Source organism: Astyanax mexicanus, chromosome 11 (genome assembly GCF_023375975.1).
Source record: "Astyanax mexicanus isolate ESR-SI-001 chromosome 11, AstMex3_surface, whole genome shotgun sequence".
Lineage (NCBI taxonomy): Eukaryota > Metazoa > Chordata > Actinopteri > Characiformes > Acestrorhamphidae > Astyanax > Astyanax mexicanus.
Genome location: NC_064418.1, coordinates 35,339,773 through 35,358,078, shown reverse-complemented (window position 1 = coordinate 35,358,078; position 18,306 = coordinate 35,339,773). Strand labels below are relative to the sequence as shown.

Below are 18,306 nucleotides of genomic sequence, written 5' to 3'. Positions count from 1 at the left end.
GGTAGTAAAGAGAAGAGAGAGAGACAGATAGTAACAAAGAGACAGAGAGAGAGACAGAGAGATAGTAAGGAAGAGAGTGAGAGACAGAGAGATAGTATAGGGAATAGAGAGGTAGATTTGTGTGGGTAAACATATTGTCTTGTGTAAGAATTATGAGTGTGTGCGTGTGTGTGTTTTTTTTTCTGTACAAAGCTCTATCACAGCTTTCAGCACCTCATTACATCCAAGCAGCTCAAACACTCCACAGGCTCATGCTTCACACCACACAGAGACTCAGACATTTAATATACACAGTCCCTGTGTGCTGTATTCAGCCTTTTCCAAGCATAATATACAGCATATTGTATTGTATTTTATATTTTCTCTGTCATAACAAAACCTCATGTCTCCCAAGCAATTTTTTAGCAGTAAGTCGCTTCCTTTTCCGTTATTTATACTGATATTGAAATCTTGAAAATTGTTCTTCTTAAAACTCTAAGGCTGTAAAATGAGCAACCTTTAATTGAAGCTCTTTCCTGAAAATGAGCATCTAAATTGGGCTTAGGCTAAAACTGTTTAAACACTTTGTTATATCACAGGAAGAAATACAACATGCTGTTTTTGGTGTGTGTGTTTATATGTCTAATATATAGTCTTAATGTAATAACATACTCACAAATTCACTCTTTCATTCACTCACATATTCACCCACTCAGTAATTTATTCATATGTTTACTTTCTCACATATTTACTCATCTGGTCACTCACATATACACTTACTCACTAACTCACTCACTCGTAAATTTACTTACGTAAATTAATATCTAATCCTAATGCAATAACATACTCACAAATTCACTCTTTCATTCACTCACATACTCACTCACTCACTCACTCACTCACTCACTCACTCACTCACTCATATATTCACTTATATATTTACTCATACTTTCACTCACATATTCACTCATTTATTAACTCAGTCATATATTCACTTACTCACATTAATATCTAATCTTAATGTAATAACATACTCACAAATTTACTTTCACTCACTCACATATTCACCCACTCACTCACTCACTCACTCACTCACTCATATATTCACTTACATATTTACTCATACTTTCACCTACATATTCACTCACTCACTAACTCACTCATATATTTACTTACTCACATATTTACTCATTCGGTCACTCACATATTCACACACTCACTCATATATTTATTTACATATTTACTCATTTGGTTACTCGCTTACTCACTCACTTACTCATATATTCACTTACATATTTACTCATTCGGTCACTCACTCACTCATATATTCACTTACTCACATATTTATTCACTCGGTCATTCACTCACTCATATATTCACTTACTCACATATTTACTCATTCGTTCACTCACATATTCACTCACTCACTCACTCACATATTCACTCACTCACTCACATATTCACTCACTTGCTCACTCACCCATATTCGTTAACATATTTACTCATTTGGCCCACTCATTTATTCACCGAGTTATTTACATATTCAAACACATACACATTCACCCATATGCAGACATACTAACTCACTCACTTATTCAATCATTTTTTTCATTCACTCACTCGCTCAAATATATTCACTCAATCATCTAATCAGTTATACTCACTCAACACACAAAACATGATCACTCACTCATTCAACTTTCCACCTTTTTACATACTTAATCATTTATTTACTCACTCAATGACAAAAGAAATGTGTGTGTGTTGTGTATGTGTGAGAGAGAGAGAGAGAGAGAGAGAGACAGAGAGAGATTTTCTATAGCATGTGTGTGATGAGAGGCAGAGCAGGTCAGAATCTGGTTTCTGTCAGTTAAGAACTATTAAATAAACAGCGCAGAGTAGATGTCGTCACAGGAAGTGACAGGAAATGGAAAAAAGAAAAGAGGAGGAAAAAAAGAAATAAGTATATCTCTTCTTATCCCCCTGCACTGCAAGCACATCTACAATGTACACATACCATATATTGTAAATCCACACAGACTCTCACACACACACACACACACACAGTGCCCTGAGCAGTGATTCTGAGAGCAAAAAGGCTTTGGAAAAGTACACGCTCTCCTCTGGGTGGATAAATCCCTCTCTTGCTATAATTGTTTAATGCGGGTATCCGTGTGAGATTTGGTGACTGAATCGTGTTAACAAAGAACAAGCTTTTTAATTCCCACACTTGTGGCTTTCTAATAATTTCCCTTTTTGAAGCTTCTGGCTACATGTCTGAGACTGAGAGAGGTTCTAGCTCTCACTCATGCAGCGAGACTGTATTTGCTATTTCCCAGAATCCTGCAGTGAAGAAACAGATATGTAATAGAGAAGATGCATTTGGGATATTGGGTATCTGTATGAATCTGCTTTCTAAGACTTTCTTACTTCTCAGTTTTCCACCAACCTACAGCTGCCCACTGTTGCGTGAGAGCTACTGTAACTCGCCGGGGAGGATGAGGAGTTAACATGAGCTTCCAGTAGGAAACCAATCAATGCATCAACTGCTGCATACAACGTGCTTACATACAATTACAGACATAGGGGTAATTACCCATAACCCTTTTACAAATACAGTGTTACTCATTAAATTTGATTTGGTTGGTCGATAGTCTGGTTTAGTCTGCAGACAGGCAAATTTAGTGGCAGATGATTTTGGCATTATTTCTATAAAACAAACAGGAATGGAACCAGAGCAGGCATGTTTTTTATAGTCATTGATTTATACAATGCTTATTAGTGTTGTGCGATATGACATTAAATATGGTGGGGACGATAGAAAAGTGTCTATGGTGGTACTTACCTTCTATCGTCCCTGTCATTTCTACAGTAATTTAATCAATTATTCATGCAAATATATAAAGTAGGCTCTGATGAAATGTATTGGCGTGGTCACTTTGCATAAACCAGGTTTATTTAAGTGATAATAAAGTAGTCTTCTCAATAAACGTTTCATAATGTGGTTTTGCGACATGACGCTGCTTTACGTTATTTGACGGACACGCGAGGACACGGCAGTTTGCGACATGCTTTACGTTATTAAACTCATGAGAGCTGAACAATGGAGACGCGTTGTTCTTTTGAAAGAATTAGCTACTGCATCTACCTCATGTGTTTTCATTTGATACATATACATATACATATATATTGCTGCACTAAAATGTAGTAATTCTAATTTGTGAAAGTTGGGTTTAATGTCACTTTGAAATAAAGTTGGAAAGAAGTAAGCACTGATATTATGTTGTCATTTTTTCGAAGAATAACTGATAACATACTTAAATGTGGTATATCATGATATATATCGTTATCGTGATATAAAAAATTCCATATCGTGATATATGATTGTTCCGTATCGCCCAGCACTAATGCTTATTGTGCATCTACTTATTTTACAATGACAAGCCAAGTCATGGAGAATTGACTAGTATCGTGTCCCTCGGCTTTGCCATGAACGATGGAAAGTACGGAAAAGACACATTTTTAAACTAAAATTTGGAAAATGCATATTAACAGTTTAGAGTGAACTGTGACAAGTTATTTCTGTCTGATATTTAGTTTATAGACATTTTTCAATTTGTTTATTTAGGAATATATACATATTTAAATGGAGGTAATTTATATGGCTATTTAGTATGTGTTTATTTTGTGATAAAATAGTAAGTTTTGATACTGTTGCTTCAATAAAGTTAAAGATTTATTTATAAAAAAAAAACCTTAAGGGACAACTTATGATATGTTCTTTATGCATTTCCAAAGTGTCGGATCAAGACTCAGTATTAGCAGATACTTAAAATCAAATGACTCAAACTTAGGAACAAAAATGTGATTGGAGCATCTCTATTAGTAATTCACATCACATTGTCATTACAATGCTAGAAAATGCTAAAATGCCAGCTTTTGTACAGGTTTGTTTGTTCATTTCTTTAAAAAAGAAAGATGTGGAAAGATGTGCTCCAGTTTGGCACATTTATTTAGTATGTACTTAGCTCTTACACACACTCTGTCTTCGCTGACTGAGCTACGCTCCACATGACAGACCCAACATTTAGCAATTTTGAAAGGCTACTATTTCTCAGTGCAAATAAGCGGGCAGTCAGACCAGCGGATCATTAGTCTTTTGCAAGCAGCTCATGTTGTAATATATGTTCACTAGTCTTTGGATGGAACTAGAATGTGATTTGTTTTCATTCTATAGGGGCTTTTTTTTCTCAGTTTTTTCTTGACACGTCTAAGCTGTTTCTTAATGAACTTAAAAGCTAGTGCTGGTGTTTAGTGTAGTATTATTGTGCTGCTGGGAAAAGAAACAGTAAGACCTAAAGGGCAAAAGGAGATGCAGTGCTACACTGTGTAATGATCTGTGATTAATTCTTCTCCAAAGATGTTTTTAATATCTTATTGTCTACAAAGCCGAAAGGCCAGGAACTCTCTGAAGTGTTTGGGAACATTTATTTCCACAGCAGTAGCAGCATCATGAGGAATGTGAGTCTGAGGCATTGGAGCGTCTGCACTCTGTGTGCTCATCTTTTCACTGCTCTGTGTCCTTGAACACCTGAACAAGCAAAAGTCCTTCCTATGCCAGGATGCAATTTATCAACTGTGGCTCTGCCTTCAATATAGTCCTTCAATTAAGAGCGAGCTTTGATTCTCAAATAGCTGTGCAGCTCCTTCTGCACATCATGTGCACATCTATGCATCTATGCATCGTATCAGATGACTTTTAGCCAAAATATGTGATTGCCGATTTGATGATATTCCTTTATTTAATCAATCATGAGAGTCGATCTAATCATATTTGGGAAGTAAGAATTACAGCAGTTCTGTGTGTTTTTTATTGTAGGTGTGTTTTGTTCAATGGAAGCTGCACTTTCTTGTTAAACCAATAAATGGAACTACAGAGCTAGGGCACAGCTCTTTAACTCATTAACTGCCAGGGTTTACTCTGATTAGCTTGTCTTATTTTTGCTGTTTCAGCTGAGTCAGTCTTACATATCTGTAAAATGTGTAAAACTAACAGATGTCATGGTGGAAGAATGGTATAAAGCTTTTTAACATTACTAACTGGAATTCCCTCTTGAGAGTGCATCTTTCAGGCTGTACAGTAGCTATTAGCATCACAGCATAGCTAACAGCTCTAACCACATATGACAGCAAAACAAAAGTTTCAAATCACATTTAACTATGATTGTAAGAAAAGAACATGTATCATGAGAGGTGATGCAGGAACATTACAGAAGCCTGCATGACTATGCATTATCAGATTTGCCTGGAAAGTATACTGTCGCATCAAATTTTGCATTTGATCAGTGATCTGCCCAGAAAATAGTGATCGATCCATCTTTAGTGTGCATGCACACATACACGTGCACACAAGCCGTTAGTCCTGATGTGACCTGCACTGGAGATGTAGTGCTTTCAGCTTTAGCCGAGTTTGAAAGTTTTTGTGGAGAACAATAAAGAATTCACGCGGAAGCAAAGCACGCATACTGTATGCACGCAAGCGCTCCCATTGGGCTCAGGTTTAAAGGGTTGTGTGTGTGTGTGTGCTACTCTGTGTGTTTGTGTGTGTGTGTGTGCATGAGTGAGATCCATTGAGCTATAAATGTACTTTTCACTTTTACTAGTAGAGTCTAATGCATTAATATTTCTACGCATGAAAAAGGAATATCGTCGCTGTCCAATGAAAAACAAGTATCTCCAAAACATCAACTTTACAGGAGAGAGGTAAAACCTTCTTAACTTTCAACTTTCTCCTACATCTATTATTCCACATTATACCACAGTTAGTTCCGACCCTGCAATTTGATTGGCTGAGAGGCGTTTTATGAGTGACATTACTAGTTGGTAATGCACTGTAACAGAAGCTCTCCTTGTATTACTCCGCCACATACAGGTAACCTAGCAACAACTCAGCGCTTACAAACCAAACACAAACCAAGCGTGATGTCATTATTCACCACTGGGAGCCGCTAAATCCCATAGGCACAGTGCAGAAACGCTATGTCTCCAATAGATACAGTCCCACAAATAAGCCCAGTGAATCAAAAATATGCATTATTACACACATTATCCGCCACCAATATCAGGTTAAGAGTTGTTATTATTAAAATAAAAGCTTAAGTGTGTATATTTTCCATTTAATATAGGGTATTTTAAGGGTATTTATTATCTTTCAAAGTCAAATGAGCACTGGATGTTATTCGACACAAATTTCTCTCCACAGCAGTGCCAATATTACACGTTATAGCACTTCCTCTCATGTATTATTGCTTAAGTAATAAATAACACAGTAAAGCACATAAAGTCTGGCTTTACATGCTGATTTATTTAACTTTGAGCAAAATGAATTTGCACAAGCTGCAACTCCTCTAAACGCAACCAGTTAACAAAAATGTAACCAGTGTAATTGAACCATTTCCATTCCACTGCCAGAATGGTCACTAAGAGGTGTGTTAAAAGTAAAATCTAATTTACTGATCAGTATCAAAATCAAATCTGATATTGTATACTTTTGAATAGCAAACTGTAACATACGCTATATGTTCAAATGTTTATTGACACCCTTCAAATAAAGCCTTAAGCTACTTTAAGTTGCATCCATTGCTGGCACGGATGTGCAATTGCACACACACAACTCATCTAGCATCTGTGGAGACACACTGCCAATAGAATAGATCTCCCTGGGGCAGAGAAACATGAACCTTTTGGCACCATACCTAATGCTAGGCATGGGCTTGAGGATTATTGATCTATGGAGCAGTAGAACTGAGTGTTCTCTGCAGTGATGGTGCTCCATTCAGTACTTGTGGGATAAATTGGAGAGTTGGGGATACGGTAAGGTGGTGATCATCAAAGATTCTGGCCTCAGACAGACTTTTTTTTTTACTGAATGCAATTAAATCCTAAGAACAATACTATTAAAATTTTGTAGAAAGCCATTTCTAGACAGTAAAGACACGTTTTTGATAACCTTGATTTAGGAAAAACAGTGATTAAGCAGGCACCAATTAGGGGTGAGAATCGCAGGGTGTCTCACCATATCTCATCACAAGGGCAGTATACTATAAACCATTAATTTGGTCTTGGTGATATCTAAAAATGAATATTATAAAATTTTCCTATTAATCCTTGTGTTGTTTTAAGGGTAAAAAATAACCTGCCGCTGTGTTTAACAGCAAGGGCGCTGAGTGGTCCAGCGGTGAAAAGCGCTGCTACTATGATCAGGGGATCGCTGGTTCGAATCCTGGCCATGCAGCTTGCCATCAGCTGCCAGAGCCCTGAGAGAGCACAATTGGCCTTGCTCTCTCTGGGTGGGTAGATGGCGCTCTTTCCCCTCATCCTCACTCCTAGGGTGATGTTGCTCAGCACAATGCGTCTGTGAGCTGGTGTATCGGAATCGAGTCGCTGCGCTTTCCTCCAAACATGCTGTATAATAGGCAATTTTACATCAGCAGCAGTTAGAAAATAGGGGGTGGCTGACTTCACATGTATCGTAGTAGGCATGTTCTAGTCTTTATGCTCCTTGTGTTGTGGCATCACTTCATGGGGGATATAGAGCTGACTAGCAGCTGAATGGGTGGGACAATTGGCCTAGCTAAATTGGGAGAAAAATGGAATGAATTACAAACCAAAAGTGGGTGTGGCTTAAGCCAGAAAGGAGTGCCTACCTACTAATGGACTGCAGATTAATGGAGAAGCCGAAATATACAAAATAAAAAAAAATCCTCCATCATTTGAATCCTGTAGCTGCTCTGTACACTGTGTAAATAGTTATGGATAAATGATGGAATAATATTTTATTTGACATTAACTACCTTTCAAATATAATAAAAAATTTTGCTTTCTCCTATAAAGTCGCCATTTTGGAGATGTACATTTTCATTCTATTTCAACAGCAACAATATGAAATGTAATAAGCAGCTCAGATTTGATCCTCTGAAGTTGACAAATTTACAGTTACAGAACATTCTTATTTCTCATGGGTGATGTGTCTTGTGCACACCGTTGTTTATAGACTAGCCGGCTGCGAAGAATGTGGAGGAAGCCGTGCTGTTTTCTTTTTTATTTGCAGGATCTTATTACAAGTGGTCCCTCACCTTGCATTGCTATCTATCTCACTCACTCAGTCAATTATCTTGTTCTTGAAACTCAATTTGCAAGCAGTGAAAGGAGTGAATTCAATAAGAGAGCATTTTTACTCTTTTCTCAGTGAGTTTCAGCTATCTGTGTTTAATTCCAGTGATTCAGTTCAAGGTCTTAATGGGGAGCCATCTGGTATGAGAGCATACTAATGTCATGTTCTATGGAGCCCTGCTGTGAAATGAGCTTTTGGTTTCAGTTGGGTTTCCTCGTATTATAGCGATTAAAATACAAAAAAAAAGAAAAGAATAAAAGTACAGAGAACGTGTTGAGTTTAGAGCTGCTCTCACTTGACCTTCTTAGTTTAACTCCCACGAGTGATAAAAAAAAAATCATGAAAAAAAACCCTCAATTTGTTTGCTTGTCTTTTTTCTCTCTCCCACAGAATCTGAAGTCATCTACAGGAACCGCAACGGCCATGTCATTAGGTTCAACATTCTCACTAACGAAACAGAGATTGTCCTGAAGAACAGCACATTTGTGAGTGGAGTTGTTTTCATCTACAGTGTCAGATCAGAACATGCTCAGTCAGCAGATCTATCTGTACACTGGCTTTAGAGTAACCTTTCTAATTCCAAAGGTTCTTTATTTACTGGAGCAGAACTGTTGTCTCCACGCTGGCAACTTTCCCACTGCTGGGTCGAACAGTTCTGAGCATGGACGGTAACTGTTCCTGTGGCTTTTGTACATGGAAATGGTTTTAAACAGAATGGACCTGTTTTTTTTTTAGCATGGTTAGCTAACTGTAAAAGTGAGATGTAGCCAGTAGCCAGCATGCTAAAGTCAAGGTAGCAATGTGGGATAAGGCCAGTAGTGATCGGGGATGAAGCCGGTAGCCAGCAAGCTAAAGCTTCAGTAGCTATGTGGGTTGAGGCCAGTGGTGATTTGGGATGACCTTGTAGCCAGCATGCTAATGCTGTGGTAGCAATGTGGGATAAGGCCAGTAGTGATCGGGGATGAGGCTGGTAGCCAGCAAGCTAATGCTTCAGTAGCTATGTGGGTTGAGGCCAGTGGTGATGTAGGATGAAGCTGGTAGTTAGCATGTTAATGCTGTAGTAGCTATCTGGGGTGAGGCCAGTAGTGATCGGGGATGAAGCCAGTAGCCAGCAAGCTAAAGCTTCAGTAGCTATGTGGGTTGAGGCCAGTAGTGATGAGGGATGACCTTGTAGCCAGCATGCTAATGCTGTGATAGCAATGTGGGATAAGGCCAGTAGTGATCAGGGATGAGGCTGGTAGCCAGCAAGCTAACACTTCAGTAGCTATATAGGTTGAGGCCAGTGGTGAAATGAGATGAAGCTGGTAGTTAGCATGCTAATGTCAAGGTAGCAATGTTAGATGAGACCAGGAGTGATCTGGGATGAGGACGGTAGCCAGCAAGCTAAAGCTTCAGTAGCTATGTGGGTTGAGGCCAATGGTGATGTGGGATGAAACTGGTAGCCAGCATACCAATGCTGTGGTAGCGATGTGGGTTGAGGCCAGTAGCCAGCAAGCTAACGCTCCAGTAGCTATGTGGGTTGAGGCCAGTGGTGATGTGGGATGAAGCTGGTAGTTGGCATGCTATTCCTGTGGTAGCTATGTGGGGTGAGGCCAGTAGTGATCGGGGTTTAGGCTTGTAGCCAGCAAGCTAACGCTTCAGTAGCTATGTGGGTTGAGGACAGTGGTGATGTGGGATGAAGCTGATAGTTAGCATGCTAATGTCAAGTCAGCAATAATGGAGGAGGCCAGTACCCAGCAAGCTAACGCTCCAGTAGCTATGTAGTTGAGGCCAGTGGTGATGTGTGGTAAAGCTGGTAGTTAGCATGCCAGGGCCAGACCCTGCAGTAAAAAGGGGGCCACTGTAAACTGTATCAGTTTAAATGGAGCAAAATTTAGAAGGAAACATAAAATGTATGTATTACCTATGGATCATCAAATATGTAAATAATTAAATGTTTTTTTTTTCTTCCAGGTTGCTTTTAAAGCCACAAAGTACTCGATAAGCCCGGATATGAAGTATGTACTTTTCGCCTATGATGTTAAACAGGTATGTAAATACTAAATATTGTTTAAATTGTTACAATTTGTAGCATAATAGTTCAGAGTTCAAGTGAGGCTTTATAGTGGGTACCTGATGGATGGAACTGTTGTGTGGGTGCAGCATTCTAATGTGCTGCCACTATGTACGGGAGGTCGCTGGTTCGAATCCCGTACATGTAACTTTGCCATCAGGTGCCGGATTCCCAGAGGAAGCACAATTGGCCCTGCTCCCTCCGGGTGGGTAGATGGCGCTCTCTCCGCATCACGCTCAAAAGTGGCGCCAGGCGGCACGAGGCGTCTGTGAGCTGATGTATAGGAACCGAGTTGATGTGCTTTCCTCCGAGTGCGCTAGCCTCTCAGGCAATGATGCATCAGCAGCAGCTTGAAAACAGGGGTAACTGACTTCATATGTGTCGGAGGAGGAATGTGCTCGTCTGCACCCTCCTAGAGTCGCAGGCGCCGTTGGTGATGGTGATGCACAAAGGGGTGGGACAATTGGATAGCCAAATTGGGATAAATTGAGAAAAATCTGAAATAAAACTATATATATATATATATATATATATATATATATATATATATATATATATGTCATGTGTGTACCAGGAATAAGCCACAGAAGGGATACCCCATAGTGAAAAAAATATATAGAAAAATACGAAATATCGCACACTACTGCTTTAAAATAAACTATTGGACTCTCTGTGCAATACAAGGTTTGCAATCCAACAGAGACCTTTAACATATTTTTAAAATTCAATAAGAGAGAGAGAGATGGCAGTTTAACTTCTTTCGGATTACATGCTTTAATCTTGTTATAGTCGTGGATAATCTGATAAACACCTCCATCCAGTCAGCTCATAATCCACTAATAATTCTGTAATGCTCTTAAAAATCTGTGCGTGCCCACTTATTAATCCTTCTGCTGATTTAAAGAGTCTTTTGTTTAAAGTTAGGCTTTTTTTGTAAAGCTAGATCATATTCTCACTTTAATATTTTTATGGTATTTTGAATATAGAATAATCAGTGTATTTTTCAATTATCTACTTATTTCAGTAGAACTGGAATAGAAGAGAACTATCATGTAATCGTGGGAAAAGTTGGTGAAGTGTAGTGGATAACAACATTGTCTTCCCTGTCCCGGTAGAGTGTCCTGGTGCAAGACACCTAAATCTAAATCTATGTTCTTCTTCCTGTGAACCATGAGCCAGATAAAAGTTCTTCGTCCTACTCTCACCGTATCAGATGCTGAAAAGCTTGCTCATACCTTTGTCTCCTCCAGACTGGATTACTGCAGTGCTCTTCTCATTGAGATTCCTAGCAAGAGTCCTCAGGGATTACAGTACATTCAGAACAGCGCTGCTCAGATCCTGATGAGACTGAAGAAATATGAAGACATTACACCCGTCCTCCAGTGTCTTCTCTAGCCTCCCATCTCCAATAGAACCGAATACAGGATTTCTGTCCATACCCACCAGTGTAATCTAAGGCAATGTCCTCTGTGCTTGAAAGAACTACACACCCCACTGACCTCATCATGATCCCTCTGTTCTTTAAACTCAGTTCACTTTTTTGTCCAGAACTAGATTCAGCACCACTAGATCAGCTCCTCGTATATGTAATGTACTCCAGTATCATCATGGACTATATGTATATGCTTCCTACAAGCATCAATGTATAATATCATATTATATCCATAAAAGTTGAATGATTAATCAAAATCTATCTCTATCTGTCTCCCTACATCATTAAACTCAGATATTTACAAAATAATCGCAAAATCATGCAGTAGAGATTTGTATTTGCCAACACCTGCTGATACAATACATATCACAATACAATGGTTGCAATTTAATATATTATGATGTGTACCGTAAATGGAAGCAAGACCATTTTTAAAAACAATTGTAGGTAAACATATCATAGGGTAATAACCAAACCACCATATGCGTTACATCTGCGGAAAAGTTTACATTTTGTATAGTATGAACAGTGAAATCTGGGTTTAAACAAACACAAAATAAAGCGTTTTTCACGCAGGCCAGACACACAACAGGCACATGCAGATACCAAACACACAGTTTATTAACAAAGGGGCTAGGCTTACAGGAGTAGTAAGGGACAGGCAGGGTCAGCCACAGTAAGGCAGCAAGTAGAAACAACATACCAGAGTGTCAGGCAAAACAGGGTCATGCACAGAAGATATAGAGGGGGCTAAGAGAAGGTAAAAATCCAGAGTAAGAAACAAAAACAAGTCGGTAACAATGGCAATAAGCAAAGGAAGCATGTTGTAGAAGAGCTAGCTAACTAAATTCAATACTCGGATTGGAACAGAGCATACAGAGGGGTATATATACTAGAGAAGCCAGGTGAAAATCAATCAAGCAGTAACTGGGAGAGCGGGAACGCCGTAGCATCATGTAATCAGCAGAGTCAGCGAAGTCCGGTGTGAGTGCATGCTGGGAATTGGAGTCTTTGGGTAGTTCAGAGTCCAGAGCAGGACGGACACACATTTGCTTTTTTTATTTTTTTTATAATTTTCCTATTTTCTCTCCAATTATTACACAGCAACTTATTAGGAGGGTGAAGACTAGCACAGGAGGGTGAAGACTAGCACAGGAGGGTGAAGACTAGCACATGCCTCCTCCGACACATCTTCTGTTCCCGAGCAGCATCACAGTGCGCTCGGAGGAAAGTGCAGCGACTCAGTTCCAATACATCAGCTCACAGACGTCTTGTGCTGATCAACATCACCCTTTGGAGTGATGTGAGAAGAGAGCACCATCTACCCTCCCGGGAAGAGAGCAAGGCCAATTGTGCTCTCTTTTAGGGCTTCAGTAGCTGATGGCAAGCTACATGAACAGGATTCGAACTGGCAATCTCCTGATCATAGTGGCAGCGCTCATCCCGCTGGACTGACACATTTTTTGACTATTTTTTGCATATAAGCTATTAATTGAAAGTGAATATCAGTTTCTTTTATAAAGGGACAAATACAGTACAGGATAATGACAGTACATTTGTCTCGAACTGAACTGTCTATGTGTGTGAGAGAGAGGGTGTGTGTTCACCCAATTGAATTCAGGGTGATTTATTGGCACAAAATTCTCTCTCTCTCTCTCTCTCTCTCTCTCTCTCTCTCTCGGTGCACTAGTAGTATCAGTGGTATCTATGGCTGGAGATAAGTCTAGCCATGCTCCCCTGCTATGATCTGACCTCATGAAGGAGATCTTCAGACTCTGATCTGAGCTCATTCAGGAGCCCAGAGCCAATCTGCTCTCTGATCTGAGCTCATGCAGCAGTGCAGTAGCCAATCATTGCTCAGGCTCTCAGTAAGCGAGACAGCCTGCTGTAGTCTTGCATAATAGATCATGGATTTTTGTATCACTTATGTCTGAGAGAACATGTAACTGTGTGTGTGCATGTGAATGTGTGTGTGTATGTGAATGTGTGTGTGTGTGTGTGTGAGAGAGAGTAAGAGAGTGAGCGAGAAAGTGAGAGAGCGAGAGACTGATCAAGCTGTCTGCTGCTGGCGGTTTGCTGCCTGTAATTCATCTTTACCAAGATGCTGTGAAGCTAGTTGATGCCATTCAAGCTGTTCCCTTTGATCCTTCAGCACAGCACTCTGCAAATCTAGTCTACTGCTGCGCCGCAGCGTTTAGTATTTTACCCACAGCGGCACGTCCCGTTCAATTCAGCACCTAATTATATACCAAAACAAGCTCCCCTATACCTGAATCAGGTGCGTGAGAGGACAGGAAAAAACATATATTTTAGTGCAATAAAGGCTTTAAAGGTCTGAATAATTCAAACAGATTTCTTATTTATTTATGTAGTAAATTTAGTTCACATAAAATGCACTTTCCCTCTGACTAGCTCTGGTTCTGTGCTCATTTACTACTTTTTTTAAGCTCTTAGATGATCATGAAAATGACATTGGCCTATTTTATGTTCAAAAAAACCTGCCTGTACCTGTCTCTACATATTGTACACTGACTGGCCAAAAAAAGTCACTGTGGCATTGTTTCAAAAATCTTCTGCAATGTTACAAGATTTATTTTAATCCAGTGTTGCATTAACTTTTCATCAAGATCTTGCAGCAGCATGGATGATAGTAGAGTTTTTGACCGCTGCATAAAGTCTTCTCCAGCACATCCCAAAGATTCTCAATGAGGTTAAGGTCTGGACTCTGTGGTGAACTCTCTCAATCCATGTGTAAAAATGATGATCTCATGCTCCCTGAGTCAGTTACTTTCGTAATTCCAGCCCCATGAATCCTGGCATTGTCATCTTGGAATATGTCCGTGTCATCAGGGAAGAAAAAATCCATTGATGGAATAACCTGCTCTATATTCAGTATATTCAGGTAGTCAGCTGACCTCATTCTTTCAGCACATACTGTTGCTGAACCTAGACCTGACCAACTGCAGCAACACCAGATCATTTGCTTAGTTTTATCCAAGTGCAGTCTTTTTTTTGGCCAGGCAGTGTATCTGTCTATCAGTCTATCTATCATGTTCTTCAACTCTTTTTTGTTTTATTTGTCTTTTCAGGTTTATAGACACTCCTTCACAGCTTCCTACATCATCTACAACATCCACACCAGGTAATGGATGCATTCACCACAGCAGGAACAGTAACATGTATATATTGGTAAATGTGTGGCCAGGTCTCAGTTAGGTGTGGCCTGTCTCAGTTAGGGCTGGGTATCGTTGAATTTTTTTTAAACTAATACAATACTTTGAAAACAATATTTTTTCGATACCTTTTTCTTAATTGTTACCAAAAAATACAAAAAGCAATATTTCTCACACAATCTATTTATTTAACATCCTACATGCGTAATCTCATTCTCATACCATCACCTTGAGAGGCTCCATCTTTCTGGATCTTATTTGAACTAAAAAAAAATCAGCAAGTTTGTGCTGCTTTATTAAGAACAAAAATAACAGCATTACTTAAACTATAATTTTTTTCTCTAAGCATATTGCTGGGTGCATTTCAGATTTTAAGAGTTCTTCAAAGACATATCAGAATTAGATTAATTTATATATTTTTAGTGGTGTCAAACATTAAAAAATGAATTATAATAATGATATTTTTTAATGCTGGTAGTTCCTTGTATTTTTGAAAGAGAGGCATTAATAATAGTGTTAGTAGGGTTTACATTCTGGCAAGCTGACTGTATTGTAGTATCTCAAGGTAGAGTGCAAGAGAGAGAGACTGGAAGACTGTGGGAGGGAACAAGAGGCAGCAGAAGAGAGGGAGAGAAAGCGCAAGAGAGCAAGAGACAGCGCAAGAAAGGGAGAGACAGCGTGAGTGAGCGAGAGACAGAGCAAGAGAGGGAGAGACAACACAAGTGAGCAAGAGACAGCGCAACAAGATATTTTCCGTGCAAGTGAGCAAAAGACGAGAGAGGCGAGAGAGACAGTTGAGTGAGCAAGAGCCAGAGCGAGTGTGCTTGAGACAGTATGAGCAAGAGACAGGGCAAGAGAGGGAGAGACAGCGTGAGTGAGCGAGAGACAGCGCAAGAAAGGGAGAGACAGTGCAAGTGAGCAAGAGACATCGCAAGTGAGCGAGAGACAGCGCAAGAAACGGAGAGACAGCACGAGTGAGCAAGTGCCAGAGCGAGTGAGCTTGAGACAGTATGAGTGAGCAAGAGACAGCGTGAGAGAGGGAGAGACAGAGCGAGAGAGCGAGAGACACCACCAGAGAGCAAGAGACAGCAAGAAAGAGGGAGAGACAGCACGAGTGAACAAGAGACAGCGCAACAAGCTATTTACCGTGCAAGTGAGCGAGAGACAGAGCGAGTGAGCTTGAGACAGTATGAGTGAGCAAGAGACAGCGCAAGAGAGGGAGAGACAGCATGAGAGAGAGAACTATTATTATTATATTATATTATTTCTTTAAGGTGCTAGCTTCTCTAATAGGGATCCATTTATTCCAATATTTTTAAAATTATTTATTCTTAATATTTAGGAATTGGAATATAAACTTTTTTTTATGTCCTAAATAAATCAAACCAAAATAAAATAAAAACACGTTTTTTTAACTCTCTTTTGGGTCATCTGTCAGCTTTTTATTGTTAACAATGCTCTTCGTACTAATAGAAAAAATAGCAATATTAAGGTCATAGAAAATATGTTGATAGCTTAATGATTTAGTGGGATGATTACATGTGTTTGTGTGTTTCACAGGGAGGTGTGGGAGCTGGACCCTCCAGAGGTGCTTAACTCCAGGTTGCAGCATGCAGCGTGGGGGGTGCAGGGACAGCAGCTGGTAAGAGAAAATGTTTTATTTTTCTTGTATTGTGAAGTTTACTGATATTTGTCATTCATCACCACAAACATAAAATGTCTTTTTTTTTTTTTTTAACCTAAATATTCAGTATTTGCATGTGGGATCTAATGCCCTTAAATTTCATTACAGGCATTCTAATTTAATTGCAGTTTTGTCTGCATCAGAAAGCTATGAGACATGCTTTTTCCTTCAGGCTCAGGCTCGTGACTTCCTCCAGAGATTCTCAGGCATCTGTGCTGCTTTTTCTTTACTATGTGAGTTTTTTTTAATATAAGGCAATTTGAGCACCCTGCAGGAAGCCAGAGCTGCAGAGAGTCTGATACTATCAGAGCTTTGCTACAGTATGTTAGGATGACCTTCAGGTGGAAAAGCAGCTTGTACCCAATACTACTGTCTCACAGGGATTTTTCAGCTTCGGCCCCCGGGGGCCCTTCGCTCTGCACAGTCTCGTGCTTCACTGCAGGTTGAAGCATTTGTTAATTAGCTGATGAGTTGAATCAGGTGTGTTACAGCGCTGAAGACGCAGCGTCACGCGGAGCGGTCGGCCCACGGGGCAGGAGGAGAACCGCCCTGCTGTTCACAGCAGCTCATGCACTCATGATACTCTGCTGAGCTTTCATCATGAGCGCTGATCCGCTCTGAATCCGTCTCTCTCTCTCTCTCTCTCTCTCTCTCTGTGTGTGCAGGTTTATATCTTCGAGAATAACATATACTACCAGTCGGACGTGAGGAGTAATTCTCTCAGATTGACTTCGTCAGGGAAGGAAGGTGTCGTGTACAACGGCATCGCTGACTGGCTTTATGAAGGTATGGATGTTCTTATTGTTTTGTCCAAATCTAACAGTTATTAGCTTTTTTTAAAACATATAATTATGCCTATGCAACAAAAACTACTCATGTAATATACATATGCTGGAATAGGTTGTTACCTCCAGCCTTATTACAGGCTAAGAGGCTCTTTCTTAAAGCAGGAAGTCAGATAACTTAAGTCTAAGATTTATGGTTGTCCGCTAAGAACGTTTGATCTGCTCTTTTCTTATTGGACAGGCTTATTGAGTTTAGGATTATATTTTTTGGTTCAAACAGCCAACATTAATAAACGCAGAGAAGAACATACTAATACTAATAAAGACTGTATACATAAACAAAACAGTAACTGTCAGTGTGTTTTGTGTTTAAACTGTTCATTTCCACATATAAATCGTTACCTGCACTTTCACAACTCTTCATCTTGCAAATAGTCACATCTACAGGGGTTGGACAATGAAACTGAAACACCTGTTATTTTAGTGTGGGAGGTTTCATGGCTAAATTGGAGCAGCCTGGTGGACAATCTTCATTAATTGCACATTGCACCAGTAAGAGCAGAGTGTGAAGATTCAATTAGCAGGGTAAGAGCACAGTTTTGCTCAAAATATTGCAATGCACACAACATTATGGGCGACATACCAGAGTTCAAAAGAGGACAAATTGTTGGTGCACGTCTTGCTGGTGCATCTGTGACCAAGGCAGCAAGTCTTTATGATGTATCAAGAGCCACGGTATCCAGGGTAATGTCAGCATACCACCAAGAAGGACGAACCACATCCAACAGGATTAACTGTGGACGCAAGAGGAAGCTGTCTGAAAGGGACCTCAGCTCTCCTGTTTCCACCAAAACTGTCCGTCGGGACAATAAATTATTGTGGTCTAAAACCAGGTGTTTCAGTTTCATTGTCCAATCCCTGTGTATTTGGAGTAGTTTTTGGTAACTTTTTGGAAAACACCGTATTGTATGGACTATAAGGCACACTATCAATAAACAACTATTTTCTGGTCTATTTTCATACATAA

At 39.7% G+C, this 18,306-nt stretch overlaps 1 protein-coding gene across 2 annotated transcripts in view; it reads left to right on the top strand.

Moving 5' to 3' along the window:
• Positions 1 to 18,306, top strand: part of LOC103044892 (inactive dipeptidyl peptidase 10) — a 156,992-nt gene that overhangs the window by 108,747 nt on the left and 29,939 nt on the right. For both annotated transcript variants that reach the window (XM_022680276.2, XM_022680277.2), the window contains exons 4-8: positions 8,543 to 8,637; positions 10,106 to 10,180; positions 14,727 to 14,779; positions 16,371 to 16,452; positions 17,160 to 17,280. In XM_022680276.2, the coding sequence (XP_022535997.1) occupies positions 8,543 to 8,637; positions 10,106 to 10,180; positions 14,727 to 14,779; positions 16,371 to 16,452; positions 17,160 to 17,280 (426 nt within the window). The remainder of the gene's footprint in view (positions 1 to 8,542; positions 8,638 to 10,105; positions 10,181 to 14,726; positions 14,780 to 16,370; positions 16,453 to 17,159; positions 17,281 to 18,306) is intronic.